The sequence below is a fragment of the Rhinatrema bivittatum genome, chromosome 8 (assembly GCF_901001135.1).
Source record: "Rhinatrema bivittatum chromosome 8, aRhiBiv1.1, whole genome shotgun sequence".
Taxonomy (NCBI): Eukaryota; Metazoa; Chordata; class Amphibia; order Gymnophiona; family Rhinatrematidae; genus Rhinatrema; species Rhinatrema bivittatum.
The window spans coordinates 171,166,263-171,181,854 of record NC_042622.1 but is presented as its reverse complement, the minus strand read 5'-3'; the positions used below and the strand labels follow the sequence as shown (position 1 = coordinate 171,181,854).

At 47.0% G+C, this 15,592-nt stretch overlaps 1 protein-coding gene across 2 annotated transcripts in view; it reads left to right on the top strand.

Annotated features, from left to right (window-relative positions):
* LOC115097723 (transmembrane protein 211-like) overlaps positions 1 to 15,592 on the top strand; it is a 162,448-nt gene that overhangs the window by 35,619 nt on the left and 111,237 nt on the right. For both annotated transcript variants that reach the window (XM_029613723.1, XM_029613724.1), the window contains exon 2: positions 15,188 to 15,326. In XM_029613723.1, coding sequence (XP_029469583.1) covers positions 15,188 to 15,326 — 139 coding nt within the window. The remainder of the gene's footprint in view (positions 1 to 15,187; positions 15,327 to 15,592) is intronic.

Here is a 15,592-nt window from a genome sequence, read left to right as displayed (position 1 = left end):
TCTGACTGGATGAGCACATAAACCTGTGAAATGGTCATCTTCCAGGGGCTTTTACTGTGGGATACCCCTAGTGTGAGCAGAGAAAGAGCTCACGGGATCTGTCAGTTTCAGCCTGTGTCTCACCTTCCGGCGGCTGATCCCCCCCAGTAAAGAGAGTTTCATACTTTTTGGAAGCCGAAAGGGTGTCACTTTGGTGTTTAAATGGAGTAATTCGTATTTTTGGAGAACAATGCCGTTGGTTCTGAGGAGGCAGATGAAGTAGGGGAGAAGTGGTCAGCTTAGAGTTAGAATCAAGGGGAGTTGGAAGGTTGTTCCCTGAGCGGTGTTGCAGCTTCTCAGTCTGGAAGCAGACGGGACAGAAAATCCATGGGAAAGCTCTTGATTTGGGGGGGGGGGGGGGATTTGGAGGAAATAGTATGATGATGAAACAGGCAGCTTGCACATGGGCCCCCAGGAAGGAGCTGTTTACCTGCTTCTGTCCCAGCAAGTCCCCTGGTAACGGTAGCCAGGGTGACTGCAGGGCATGTTGTGCCACGCTGACTGTGTGCAACTACATGCAGAGATTCTGAGCTGAGCACATGCGTGGAGTCATCAAGGCACAGGGACTGCTGGCTCTAATGTATATTTAGCTGTCCCACAGGCATTTACTCCTCTTCTTCTAAGGATGTCTATCTTGTTTTCCAGGCATTCTTTCTTTCTTGTCCCCCTCCCCTGCAGGCTTCTTTCTCTCCTACAGTTTCAGGTCTCACTTTCTAACACAGTCTCAGTCTTCCCATTGGCTCTTTAGCTGCTTTACTTTACACGTTTGTGAGCCTCATGGGGGACTGAATATGCCTGAGAGGTGAATGTCTGGAGAGAGTGTCAAGACTTGAACCCGTGACAATGCATGTCACACTTGTGCTAAAATCTGTCATTTATCTCCATGCTCTTGTATGCCCAGGGTTAGAATATGCATGGAAACATTATTTGTTGTCTTTCTTTATTCTGTTTTGTTCACTGCTTATTTTCTTATGTTTCATTTATTAAAAACAAAATAAACACTAAAGCAAAAACAAAAAAACCCAAAAGTAAAAAGCAAAGTGAAAGGCAGATCCCTTCTGCCCCTGCTGGAACAAAATAGTGCCACCGACATTTAAACATTGAAAACTGCCCATCCCAGACCTTCCCCTAGGCCTCTCACTTACCCCATCCATGGACTTCTCCTGCCCTACAAGTCTCCATTTTCAAAATGGCACCAGTTGGCCCTGAGGCTGGCACAATTTTTGGTCCGGCCACATGTAGGGATTGCTTCTGCTCCATTTCAGCATCAGAGAAGTCCATGGATGGGGAAGAGCCATTTGGGGAGAGTTGGGGGCAGAGAGGAAGGTTGGAGTGGGGGTCAGTTTTTAAATGTAGATGGTGCTGGGGATGTGTGTGCGTGCGGAAGTTTCAATTTCCAAAATGAAAGGAAATAGAAAAAAACACGAATGTCGGCAAGGGTGAGGGTAGGGGACTGTTTTGTTTCTTTTTTTAATGCAATGATTTTTTTGTTGTTGTGCTTTTCCAGTCGATAGCAGGGCTGAATTAGCCATGCTGTCATGGGATCTGTCAATCAGGTCCGGGAGGCGGAGCTTGTCAAAGCAGAGATTAGAGTTTTGCTCTCTGCGACTGTGCGTGTGTTCCCGCGCAGGAAAGTAACGGAATCTCCTCAGTCTGTTCTTTCCGCGCGCGGGATCGCACGCGGAGCTGTTCTTGTCCTCAGGAAAAAAAAAAAATGTCGAAATCGGGGTTTAAACCCTGTAATTGCGGCAAGGTAATGTCGGTCACAGATGGTCATGACCGATGTTACCAATGCCTGGGGCCAAATCACAATTGTGAGGATTGTGAATTTTGTTCAAGGATGTCTCCGAGAGTCCTGAAACAACAGGCCTACAGGCTTCAGGAACTTTTTGCCTCACTGGAACCTTCGGAGGCTCACTCGTCACCTGGCCCCGTTATCTTACCGGCTCCCTCAAAAAAGAGGGCATCATCATGGGATCCTCAGTCCTCCAATCTTGGCGGTAAGGACTTGGCGAGCCGGCAAAGGCCATCGGATTTTAAACAATCCATAGAGCCAGAATCGCCGGCGCAGGAGACATGGGCGCCAAAAAACTCGGTGCCTAAAACTTATGCGCCTAAGATACCTTACACGCCTGAAGAATCATCGGCGCACAAGACTATTACGAACATGGTGCCGCAAACACTTGTGCGCATGGCGCCGAAGGATCCTGCGCGCATGGCGCAGAAGACTTCTGCGTGCAAGGCGCTGAAGACATCTGCGCACATGGTGCTGAGGACACTTACGTGCACGGCGCCGATGACATCTGTGCGCACGGCGCCGGAGACATTGGCGCCGATAACTATTGTGCGCATGGAACCTAAAAGATATGCGCACAAGTCTAGATCGGCGCACAAGTCCAAATCGGCGCACAAAACACTGGAACAACCATCTCAGATAATACAACATGGGTTAAAACGACAATGTGGACACTCACGGAGGTCTTCCTCCATCTCTCCATCGATAACCCCACCTCGTTTGGGTACTTCCCTTTCTTCGAGAGCTACCTCAACAGAATTTACCATAAAACGTAGAAAACGATCACCATCTTCATGTAGAAGTCAGACAGACTCGTCGTCACACTATTATCATAAGCACTCACGGCACTCCCACCACAAAAAGTCGGCAAAGAGGAGTGCAACATGGGAAGTAAGCCCTTTGACTTCTAAATCATCTCATGTACCACCTTCAAATACCTTCTCCCATAGAGAGGTAATACAAGTTGCTTCCTCTAACGCTTCTATAGCTTCAGAGGATTTGGTGGACATAATATGTGAAAAGAAACAGAAAGACCATAAGGTATTTAGTACTTTACCTCAGACCACTCCAATGCAACCTAAAGCATGTGAGTCACAAGAACCAGATATTCGTACAATAATTCCCCCTCGTACAAAAGAAGCATTCTATCAATTGTCCCAGTCCTTAGCAGGATTTTATGAAACACTTCAGTCATCATTCAAAATGTCTAATCTAGCCTCTGTCAGTTCTCTGGAATATAAGAGACAGACTGATGGAGAACTTTCGGTGGAGCCTCCAACATCTCCCATAGGGAACCGACCAACTTCACTGAATTATAAACAGGATACATCTTTTGATTCTCCTTCACCGCAGACATCCCCATCATCATCTACGGGATTCCCATCAGATCTGCAGGAACAACCTCAGGAGCCGTATTCCCCTCCAGAAGACCTTACATACCCAAAATTTCTGGAAAACATGGGTACAATACTGCATCTAGAGGTCCAAAAAGACACAGACCCTAGATCAGAAACCCTTGGTCTCCTAAAGATTTTTGATACTCCAGGAGAACTGTCTCTTCTACCACAAGAATTTCTGCATTCCTTCTTACAGAATCCTGTGAAACACCTTACGCAATCTCAGCAGTTTCCAGGAAGATGGATATAAAATTCCGTATGAGGAAAACATCGCCATACTCTATACCACAATTACCTCATTCTTCAATTGTAGTAGAGTCGGCAATGCAAAGATTTAAGAAAACGAAATCGCATTCCTCATACCCACCAGGCAAAGACAACAAATATTTGGATGAGTTTGGCAGAAAAATATACCATAACTCAATGTTGAATGCCCGAATTATGCACCATCAATTCTACATGGTACAATACCTATATGAGTGCATACAAGCTATAAAGGGTATGTTGTCTTCAACTGCGGATCAGATACCTCCATCTCTTCATGACATGGAAGAGTGTTCTTGACACCTTTTGAGGTCGATCTATGAAGCATATGAAACATCTTCCAGGGCATCTGCAACAGCCATTGCAGCCCGAAGACTAGCATGGTTACACTCAAGTTCGATACGTGAAGATTTACACGAGAAACTAACAAACCTCCCATGTACAGGAGATAACCTGTTCGGAGAACGATTCCAGGACACAGTAGGTAAACTGAAGGAAGAAGCTTTAGCAGTACAATTATTAACATCACAACCCCACTATTCGACCACGCATCGTTATATGGGATCTACTCGTAGACAATCATATGCCAGGAAACCTTACAGGTCTTACCAGTCCTTTCGTACACAGACATACCCTTCTTACCAGCGTCCTGCTCCACAACAGAATACCTCCAACCAACGTAGAGGTAAAGCACATAACCAGAGACAGCAGGCACAACAGCCGGCTACTGCAGTAAAATCGACTCCATCTTTTTAGTTACCCAGCCACCATCACAGCATCAAGCACCACTTGGCAGGATTCATTCTTGCCTGGCAGCCTGGGAGAGGATAACATCCGATCAATGGGTTTTGGAGATAGTACGACACGGTTACCAACTCCAGTTTGTCACAAAACCCATATTACCTCATTTTTCCACTCTCAAGATTCACAGTTTCCATCCACAATTAGGAGAGGAAATTGCTTTGCTTCACAAACAACAAGCAATTCGACAAATTTCCCCAGGGACCCAATCAGTAGGATTATACTTCCTCATCCCCAAAAAGTCGGGTGGCCTTCGTCCCATACTAGACCTACTAGACCAAAGAGAAATTCAAAATGGTATTGTTGAAATCAATCCTTCCTCTGATTCAAACCAACGATTGGATGTGTTCCATCGATCTGAAGGATGCTTACACACACATTCCAATCCATCCATCCTCGTGGCATTACCTATGCTTCCGCTACAAGAATCACTACCAGTACAAGGTTCTCCCCTTTGGACTATCGGCTGCACCCAGGGTTTTCACCAAATGCATGGTTGTGGTGGTGGCTCATCTCAGACAACAAGGTATAACCACCTTTCCATATCTGGATGATTGGCTCATAATCACCCCAGCTCCTAACATCTTACTCGCTCACCTCCATCGGGTGATGCACTGCTTGCAGGACTTAGGATTGGTGATCAATTTTCAGAAAGCACACCTAAAACCGACACAACAGTTACAATTCATAGGAGCATGCCTGGACACCACTTGCAACCAGGCATACCTGCCAAACGACAGAATATCAAACTTCCGTCACCTTCTACATGGATTGAACCATACTCAGAGACCTTCGGCGAGACAAGTTTAGTAGTCCTAGGCCATATGGCTGCGGCAATTTCACGGTTCCCAACACCAGGCTACACATGAGATGCCTGCGATGGGGCTTGAAACGTCAGTGGAAACAACACTCGCAACCATTGACTCAGAAGGTATCGCTGACCTCCGAGATGAGAAAGGACATAACATGGTGGCTCCTGGACTCCACCCTGTCCAAGGGAGCATTGTTCAGTTCCCCTCCTCACAACACAGTCTTAACCACAGATGCGCCTCGCAAGTTCTGGGGTGCACACCTCGAGATTTACGAAACAAGGGTTATGGACAATCTTGGAACAGAATCTGCAAATAAATTTATTGGAACTCAGAGTAATTTGGAACGCACTACATGTGTTCCAAGACCACCTGAAAGGCCGCAGGGTCATGATCTACATGGATAATCAAGTGGCAATGTTTTACATCAACAAACAAGGAGGGTCCGGTTCATTGTCCCTCTGCAAGGAGACCCTGACAATCTTCAAACACGCTCACAGAAATTGCATACATCTGCAAGCAACTTACCTACCAGGTGTGGCAAATACAAGAGCGGACAGGTTAAGCTGCATCTTTCATCCTCACGAATGGGCACTCAATACAGAAATAGCCCAGGACATATTCATGCAGTGGGGGACACCTTCGATAGATCTCTTTGCAATGGAGATCAATGCTCAAGTCACCAAATTCTGCTCGATAAGACCAAGCCAGTTCAGGATCGCTCAAGATGCCTTCCGTGGACGACAGGCCTCCTATACGCCTTTCCTCCCATACCACTCATAACAAGGACAATTCAGAAGTACATAGCAGACAAAGCTCAACTGATACTCATTGCCCCAGCCTGGCCGAGGCAACCATGGTACAGTTTTCTTCTCCGACTATCCATCATGGATCCAATTCGGTTACCAAATTGACAAGATCTTCTCTGCCAAGATCAGGGGACGCTTCTACACCCACTGCACTCATCTCTCCATTTGACAGCGTGGAGATTGAGAGGCTCCTTTTAACAGAACAGGGAGTTTCCACTTCGGCACAATTTATTTTGCTAGAATCCAGGAAACTCTCAATAAGGAAAAACTATAGCTATAAATGGAAACGATATTCGACCTGGTGCACGTCTAACGGTGTACCACCATTAGACTGCTCACCTGAGCAGTCTAATGATTATCTACATACACTATACACAGCTGGTCTTGCAACCTCATCCATTGGAGTTCATATGAGTGCCATAGCGGCATATCACAAACCACTTCACAATATTCCTATTTCCAATCACCCCTTACTATCTCGTTTCATCAAGGGGTTAACTCACCTTCGTCCTCCGATCTCTAAGCCTCCAGTTCTGTGGAACCTCAACATACTTCTGGAACAGCTCATGCTTTTCCTGTTTGAACCCATGGACTCTGCACATATTAAATACCTCACATGGAAAGTTGTATTCCTAGTTGCAGTAACATCGGCATGAAGAGTTAGTGAATTACAGGCCTTAGTCCATTATTCTCCATATTTACAATTTCATCACCAAAAGGTAGTTCTCAAAACTCATCCATCCTTCCTACCAAAAGTGGTTTCCCAATTCCATCTCAACCAGACCATGGAATTACCTACCTTTTTCCCTAAACCTCACGCAAATGATAGGGAGAAACTACTGCATACACTAGATTGCAAAAGAGCCTTAGCATACTATAAAGAAAGAACAAACTCGGACTCCCGTGTTTCTCAACTCTTTGTCTTCTTTGACCCAAAGGCACCTGGATTACCAGTAGCTAAATGCACCATCTCCAGCTGGATAGCATAGTGCATCAAATTCTGTTACGACAAACAGAAACTACAACTACATTCAGAGCCTAAAGCTCACCAAGTCAGAGCAGTAGCAGCCTCATTGGCACACCTAAAGAATGTGCAACCCATAGACATTTGTAAGGCAGCTACATGGTCATCGCTTCATCACTTCATACCTTCACATCTCACTACTGCCTTGATCAACAGGCAGCCACTGATGCAAAGATAGGGAAAGCAATCCTGCAATCTCTATCCTCATATCCATGGTGACTGCCACACCGTCAAAGATCACGTACAAATACATATATCATACACAACGTGATCGGGAGCTTGGGACTCCCATGACAGCATGGCTAATTCAGCCCTGCTATCGATGGGAAAAAGCAAGTTTGCTTACCGTAAACGGTGTTTCCGTAGATAGCAGGATGAATTAGCCATGCTGACCCACCCTCCTCCCTGGCAGTCACCTAGTCTTCGACTACACTTCAGCTTAATCACAAACTGAGGAGATTCCGTTACTTTCCTGCGCGGGAACATACAGCCGCAGAGAGCAAAACTCTAATCTCTGCTTTGACAAGCTCCGCCTCCCGGACCTGATTGACAGATCCCATGACAGCATGGCTAATTCATCCTGCTATCTATGGAAACACCGTTTACGGTAAGCAAACTTGCTTTTCATTTCATGAGGAAATGAATGCACATCTCTGCTCGGTGTCTGCTGAGTGCTCTGCGGGGCGGTTCTGAAGGCTTCCGGGAAGACGTGGGAGGGGCATGATCTCAGCAGACTGGCGGGTGCCAACATTTTGCCTCTAATGTATGAATTTATTGTGCAGTGGCTGAGCAAATGGTGCAGTCTGGGCAAGAATAACAGCACAGGTGAAATGGATATAAAATTAATTCAGAAAAGTGGAGGCCTCACCCTTTGAAAGGGATTCTTGGCAAGTTTTGGGTTTCTCTTCAGTAAAGAGCTTGATATTTGAAAGGGGCAAAGTGTCAAAGAAAATAAAGCGGAAAACCCGTGTTAATGAGATGCTAATGCTCCATTGTTCATCTGTAAGGATACAGCAGGAGCTTTTGCCGCTCTCCTAAGGGACCTAAGTCTGCATATATCCGAATAGGAAATCATTCTAAGGATGTTTGTATACGACAGTCGACTTCCAACAAAACTACTTAGCGCAGCGAGGAAAAGAAACCCAAACGGTTCCCACTGTTGGCTTGTGGCAGATGCAATAACAGAAATTCTCTTCAGAGGGGTGGCCTTGTTAGTCTGGTGGAGCAAAAAATAACATGAGGCGAGTGGCACCTTCTAGACTAACCAATTTATTGAGGCGTGAGCTTTCGAGGACAGAGTCCACTTCCTCAGATGTGGACATTCTCAGTTTCTGCAGATTATCTGCTGCAGACGTTCATCGTATCTGAGTGTAGCCCGTCAGGAGGAGTGCAATCTTCAAAGTAATCTGGGCCTCTTAGAAGGGATCGGGGGAGACGGGTTGCCTCAACTGAAAATGCCCCTCCATAGCACTGGTGCTTTCCACCGGGCTGTGGCGATGCCTTCCCAGGGGTGGGGTAAGGGCAGGGGAGGACAATAGGATGTGTAAATGGCATTTTCAGAGATGCATGCGCTATTTTACCCCTCCCTGCTTCCTGCTCTGTGAAGCAGCTGCAGAGTGCAGAGGCGCGCTTTGTAGGGATGTGCATTCCTCGGAAACGAAATGGAAATTTGAATGACATTTCCTGTTTCATCTCATTTTGTTTTTCAAACAAAGAAAAGCAAACACAGTTTTGTTCGTTTTCCTTCACTTCTTGCCACTGCTGGCAAACAGCATCCTGTCCCCTGACAGCCGCAAGCACAGGGGTGTGTAAGACATAGGGTGTGTATAGGGTTGGCCATCCCCTGTCACCCCCTCCAGTTTCCAGCAGACGTGGTTTAGAGATTGAATGAATCTGGGGTGACCTCCCTGGACTCCTGCATTACCCAAGGCCTCATTAGAAAGGGTTGTGCTTATAATTTTGTTTTCGAAACCTGGGGTTGGGGGTCTAGAGACTATCGTGTGTGTTTCATAGAGGATGAGAGGCCAGAAAGTGAAAGCTTCCAACCCAGAAAAGGACTCGGGAGGGACAAAGCAGGGGGGGAAACTCTCAGTGAGCTACTTTGGAGCAGAGAATTGTTCGGACTTGGAATCTCCCTCCCCCTTGGGATCCCGCCAGGTGCCTGTGACCTCGACTGGCCACTGTTGGAAACAGGATACTGGGCCTGATGGACCTGTGGGCTGACCCAGTCTGGCAAATCTTATGTAATTATCTCCATATAACTGAGCTCAAACGTGGTAAATATTGTAAACTGAGGCTGAGAGGCTGTCAGCAGCTGCCTAGTTTGTATTTCAAGTGTAACTCCCATCTTTGGGTGGCTGCTAACCACCGATGGGGCCTTAAAATAATTGTTTAGTCTCTTTGGGGTTGGATTACTCCGGCTGGCTTTTATAAGTCTCTTTCCCCAGGGTCTGAGTGCTTTGTTGGATGGGGGGGAGAGGAATTCCCTTTCAGGGCCCAGAATGACAGGGGTGCCTTTTGTTACTCTTTTTCCCAGGGGTGAGGTTCACTCCCTTGTCCCACCGTGTGTGCTGTAAGTGCCCATAAAACACCAGTCTTTTATGTAGTATCCAAAATGAACGTCTTTACTGATGGGTAATCAGTATACATATGGATCCCAGCACCACAACTGGTCCTTCTTCCTTACAGTCTCCCTCTCTCTCTATCTGTGCATGGGTTTCTCAATACCAGGTCATGGGGAAACACTTACCCTCCAGGGCTTGGCTAACTGACGTCCCCAGGGGGCCAGGGTATCCTTTATTCGGACAGGAAAACCCCTTCAATTTTGGCAAAAATAGATAACTTCCAGACTATGTCCAGAGGAGTAGATATTCAAGCACGTTCAGCTTTGAATATAAGCGGGACTTGTGCGGCTATGTAGTGGTCGCTGAATATGCACCTACGTTCAACGGTCACCGCTAAATGTTACACGCATAAAATGTGGGCGTGCACTGGGTGGATCAGGGGGCAGAGCGAGTTAGCCATATCGCTTGTACAGCTCACTACCGACAGAGTTAGCCGGATAAGTTTATGTTTAAATTTAGTCTCCTCATAGAGCAGGACTAAACTTAGTCGGCTAGACGTATCCGACTAAGTGCATCTATATACGCTATATTCAGTGGCTTCGCCGTGCCGCTGATTATGCATCGTTACTTACTCTAACCAACTAAGGGCTGGATTTTCTTTCTTCGCACCAGTTTGTGAATCCCGGCGCTAACGGGGGGAGGGTGGGTGGGTGGGCCTGCGAAAGCCGGCAGCGATTGCACCACTGCGGGGCTATCACTGCGGCTTTCGCACCCAGTAGCGCCATCGTAAAAGGTGGTGCTATTGGGCGCGTTACTGGCGGCGATAAGGGGCCTTACCTTTTCGCCATCAGCGAAGTTTCCACGGCGTCCGCCCCGACGCCACCCCGACTCCTCCTCTTCCGGTGCTGACGCCGCCCCGACTCCACCCTGATCTAGGTATCACACGCGAAAAGTCCCTTTTCGCGTGCGATAGGGTTAGAAAATAATCCCCTAAGTTACTTACACAGCCAGATTTGAATATCTACCCCAGAGTCCAAATCCTCTCTCCCGAGGGCTAGAGAGCATCGATTGGGGGATGTGAAAAGGTGTTCAGATATTTTTACTCACAGTTAGCTCTCTCTCTCTTTCTTGGTCTCTCTTACTCTCTGGTATTTCTCGAATCCCACCGTGGAAGGGATCTCCTCAGGAGCACGCAGCTCCCCATGTTCCTTTTCAGGTAGGAAGGGGAAGCAGACATCTTCCTCCTGGCTCTTCTAGCAAAACCCATTTCCTTTACAAAGTCCAAAACACCGGAAGGTCCTTGAATCAGGTCACCACCATACCACTGCTTCCTGGATCCTGGATCCTCCAAGTAGGCCAAAAACCAACTCAGAAAAAACAGGCCTGACTGCCATCTACTCCAACTCCAAAGCACTGCCCTCCAGTCTCTCAGCAGAGAGTTGCTTATATTACTTAGCCAGGGGGGGCAGCCATCCCAGGTGCCTCAAGCAGAGGGGCTGTAATGACTGGAACCTCCCCTAATTACTAGCCTATCCTGCCCAATCCCTAGCAGGAGGACCATTATACACGTGTCCCAGCACAGCTTTACTTGGGCGTCATCACATGAGCATTATTCAGACCAAACTATTCATACACCATTTGCAAGAATAGTGTTTGATTTCCTCTTTTGCTTTTCTAGATCTCAGATTACAAAATTGCTTTATTTAAGATCCACGTAAACAGATTTTCTCTTTGTTTTCAGACAGATGTTTTTGGTGATTCGTAGATGGCTGCTGCATGAGCGTGGGACTGGCAACTGGACATAATATGATCAGTGTCATTGTTCATAGCTTTCTTGGTCTTGGACTTACAGGTCATTTGAGTCTTTTTCTGGCACACTGGTAGCAAGATCATAGTGCAAGAGCTTGAGAACAGAGCAGATCCATACAAACCATTTCACGGACGAGGAGCTCACTTCTTGGCTAAGGGACAGAATCTGGGTTCGGGATTTGCACCTGGCTCTCCCCCGTGACGGTGCCAGTGCCATGACCCATGGTTGGATGCTGCACCACGTATAGGCAGATAGGCACAAAATCCCCACACTGAATTCCAGATCCCACTCTTTCAGGAGAATGAAACACTGTATATGTTAATATTTGATTTTTTTTTTTGTTTTTGTTATTTGATGCACTGTTTCGAACCTATTTTACTGTATGTTACTTGTTAATTATGTCAGGTCTGTTACATGCCCATGTTGCAGGCTAAAAGCATTTTTAAATAAATACATGTAGGTGACCAATGCTATCAGGCTCTATGTAGCTGCCCAACCCGCAACCCCCCCCCCCCCCCCACCGTTGTATGTCAGGCACCAGTCCGGCCCATCTGGAGAACTTGGAATTAGATGGCAGCGGACCACAGGTCTCCTGCACTAAGCAGATGTTCTCTGTAGACTCCTTATCTGCTGAGGAATTCAGCCCGGGGCTCACTTACAGTCTTCTCTGAGAGCGCTTGTTGCTGACTGCATCTCACAGTAACAAGACACTACTTTGCATTTTGATATCTTAGGCTGTTCCTATATAAGGACTGGAGAAGGAATAGAACTTTATTGGGGCTGGTTTCCATGGGAAGCTTGCTGCATGGAGTTGTTGCATTTTAAGTGGGTCTGACATGGTGGCAAGGTTTGAAAGCGAAGATGATAAATGATACCCCTGACCTATCTGACTGTCAGATCATTGCTTCTTAGACATTTTTCTCCCTTTTGTCAGAATCTGGAGATCCCTGAGAGTTAGCTCAGCCTATGACATTTGATTCTGCTTCTGCAGAGCCACAGACCTGGGAAAAAAAAAAGTGCTTATCCTAGCTGGCAGTCACTAAGGTGCACAGTTTGTTCAGCTAAATTAATTGGCTAAGTGGGGAAAAGTCGACTCCATCCAGAGATGTGCCATGACCAGGGATGGCCAAGAATTGAACGGCAAGCTGCTAACATTTCTTAATATCTGAATACTAGTAGTAAAAGCCCATCCAAGGATGGGGGCGATACAGTGAAGTGCAGGAAGTGCATAATTGAGATTTGTGGTAGTGGAGAGCGCAGGCAAAGCTCAGGTGCACTGTGCGGTATCAAGGAGTAGATTCGACCATTCAGAGAGAGAAGGGACGGAGCTGGAGAGTACAGTGAGCGAGGGGGCGGAGCTCAAAATGCACATCTGGTAGTAGAGGGTGGATTGGACAATACAAAGAGAGAGAAGGGTGGAGCTGGAGAGTACAGTGAGCGAGGGGGCGGAGCTCAAAATGCACATCTAGTAGTAGAGGGTGGATTGGACAATACAAAGAGAGAGAAGGGTGGAGCTGGAGAGTACAGTGAGCGAGGGGGCGGAGCTCAAAATGCACATCTGGTAGTAGAGGGTGGATTGGACAATACAAAGGGTGGAGCTGGAGAGTACAGTGAGCGAGGGGGCGGAGCTCAAAATGCACATCTGGTAGTAGAGGGTGGATTGGACAATACAAAGAGAGAGAAGGGTGGAGCTGGAGAGTACAGTGAGCGAGGGGGGCGGAGCTCAAAATGCACATCTGGTAGTAGAGGGTGGATTGGACAATACAAAGAGAGAGAAGGGTGGAGCTGGAGAGTACAGTGAGCGAGGGGGCGGAGCTCAAAATGCACATCTGGTAGTAGAGGGTGGATTGGACAATACAAAGAGAGAGAAGGGTGGAGCTGGAGAGTATAGGGAGAGGGGGGCAGAGCTCAATTCCCATGTAGATAGGGGTGAAGCTGGAGAGTACAGGGAAAGAGGGGGGCACATTCTGACTATGCAGCCACGGGGCAGCTTTTCTCTGTATTACATTTAGGTATGTTGCTGACACCTGTGCAATTCCTTTTTTATTTTGTGCAGGATGGCAAATATCCATAGTATGCCTAAAACTGGTAGGGAAATAATTAAAGAAAGACTGGAATCCCTGGTGACCTGGGGCTTGGTTGGCAGTGTTGAGGAAGTTATTAATTGAAGTATAAAATGTGGCTTGATGACATCTGGCACAGAAGGGCCCTGTGAGATTAGCACCAGATGGAGGTTCATATGCTTTGCTCCTAATCCCATGTTCTGCGCCTTTGTCTGACAGATTCCTGGAGGTTGCTTGCCCTTTTCTTACCAGTAGGGCCTAGAACATGCCCCACTTTGCTCCCCCCCCCGGAGCTTGACCTCAGGCCGTGCTTTTCAGCAGCCCTTAGGACTTTGCGCATTGCCCTGGAGGACTCCCTCCAGTGCTCCGGAGACCAGGGGTGCCTGACCCCTTGGGAGCAGCTTCTCCTCCCCGGGGAGCTGTGCGTATGCAGTCTCCATGTACTGAAAGCTCAGCCAACACATTTCCCAGTTCTGCAGACACCCAGAGGGTTTCATTTCAAGTTAAAGCTTTAATTACAGGGTGTACGTAAACCTTCCAGCCTTTAAGTTACTGCAGTTAAGCCTTTTGGAAGTCAGTTGCAGGCAAGGAGCCAGCAGCTGTAGGGGTGAGCTGAAGCACTGCCGTGCCGTCGTTCCCAGGAAGGGGGGCATACAAGCAGCTTCTTCCCTAAGAGCCGAGCACCATCCTCCATCAGTATGTTTCAATTAAGTGAGTTTCAGCCATGAAGGCGGTAACAAGATGCATTTCATCTCTTCTCTCAGCAGAAGCACCCGAGCATGTCTCAGGCATCTGACGGTGCTTGTATGAGCTCCATAACCCCCTCATGCGTGGAATACATTAGCTATTTATCAATACAGCATGAATATTACAAATCTCTGGGCCACTGAGTGACCATGAATTGCAGGCTAACCACGAGGCGTGGCATGCAAAGGGGGAGGGGAACAAACTGACTGAGTTGGTTTGATGTCTTGTGCCCCTTCCATGACCCATGTTTGATTTCCCACCTTGGGTGGGTTTTAACCATCTTCTCTGTAATAAATGGATTTACTGATGCCCTTTATTTGTCTTGGCTGTGTGTTGTGAGCAGATTGTAAGATGCAGGGAGCAGGGACTGCCTCAGGTGTGGGTCTGCAGAGTGCTGGGTTATGTCTGGTAGCGCTGTCAAAATGGTAGCAGTAGCAGTGGGGAGAGAGCATGGGCCAGAACCGTGTACCTCAGAAGGTGGGGGTGTGTGGGGTTGGCATGGAGCCTCATTTCACATTTAAGGGCCAACATTAAAGACTTTGTGGGGAGAACAAAATTATCAGCGAACTATTTCTGCCATGAAGCTCTGTTGTTGGTGGGCAAGGAGAAGGAGTCTGATGACCAGATCCCTCCCAGCATGGGGATTTGAATCCCAATTTCCAAGTGACCTTTGGGAAGCTGCATCTCCTTCCTGTGTCTCACTTTACCCAACCCCTGCTGATGGCTCGCACCTCCAGTACCAGCAGGCTGCCCCAGGAGCAGTGTCAGGGCTGTGGTAAGGCAGTGATTATTTTTGCACTTCTTAACTGCATAAATTAGCATTGATTGGTTCGCAGGGAATTCAGCAATTTGCACTGTCATGATGGAGGTGTTCATTTTTTTTAGATTTTATTCTACTTTTTATGCTTTTATTTCTTGTATGTTTTTATTGGTTTTTATTTTACGTTTTTATTGTGTATGTTTGAATTGTAAGTTGCCGTGGGCTTCGGTATTAGCGGCCCATAAATAAATGCAATTTGTGCAGGTCGCTAATGGTTTTCTCTCCTACTCTCCTCGCTCTTCCAGACCAGTGCCGTGTTGTGCTCCGGAGGCTGCGCTCTGCTGGCGCTCAGCTCCCTGCTGGCTGTTGTCACCGTGTTCCTTCCCAGCGGTCTCTGTGAGAAGCGGCTCTGCACCTTGGCTGGCTACATGCAGATGGCAGCAGGTATTTATTCATTTGTTTTTGATTTCTCACCCCCTCAGTAAACCTTTACGGTGAGACACAATTCTAAAATTCAAGCACAATGCGTAATCTTAAAATCATCCCACCCATACGTGAGCAATTACATAATTTACCTCCATTTAGTTTGGCTTAGTTAATTTAATTCTTGATTAAGTGCAAAATCATTTAAAAACAGATTTTTCCTAAAAAAAACCAAAACATCAATATGGTTTACATAAGATAATATAACAAACTCAGACATGAATAAA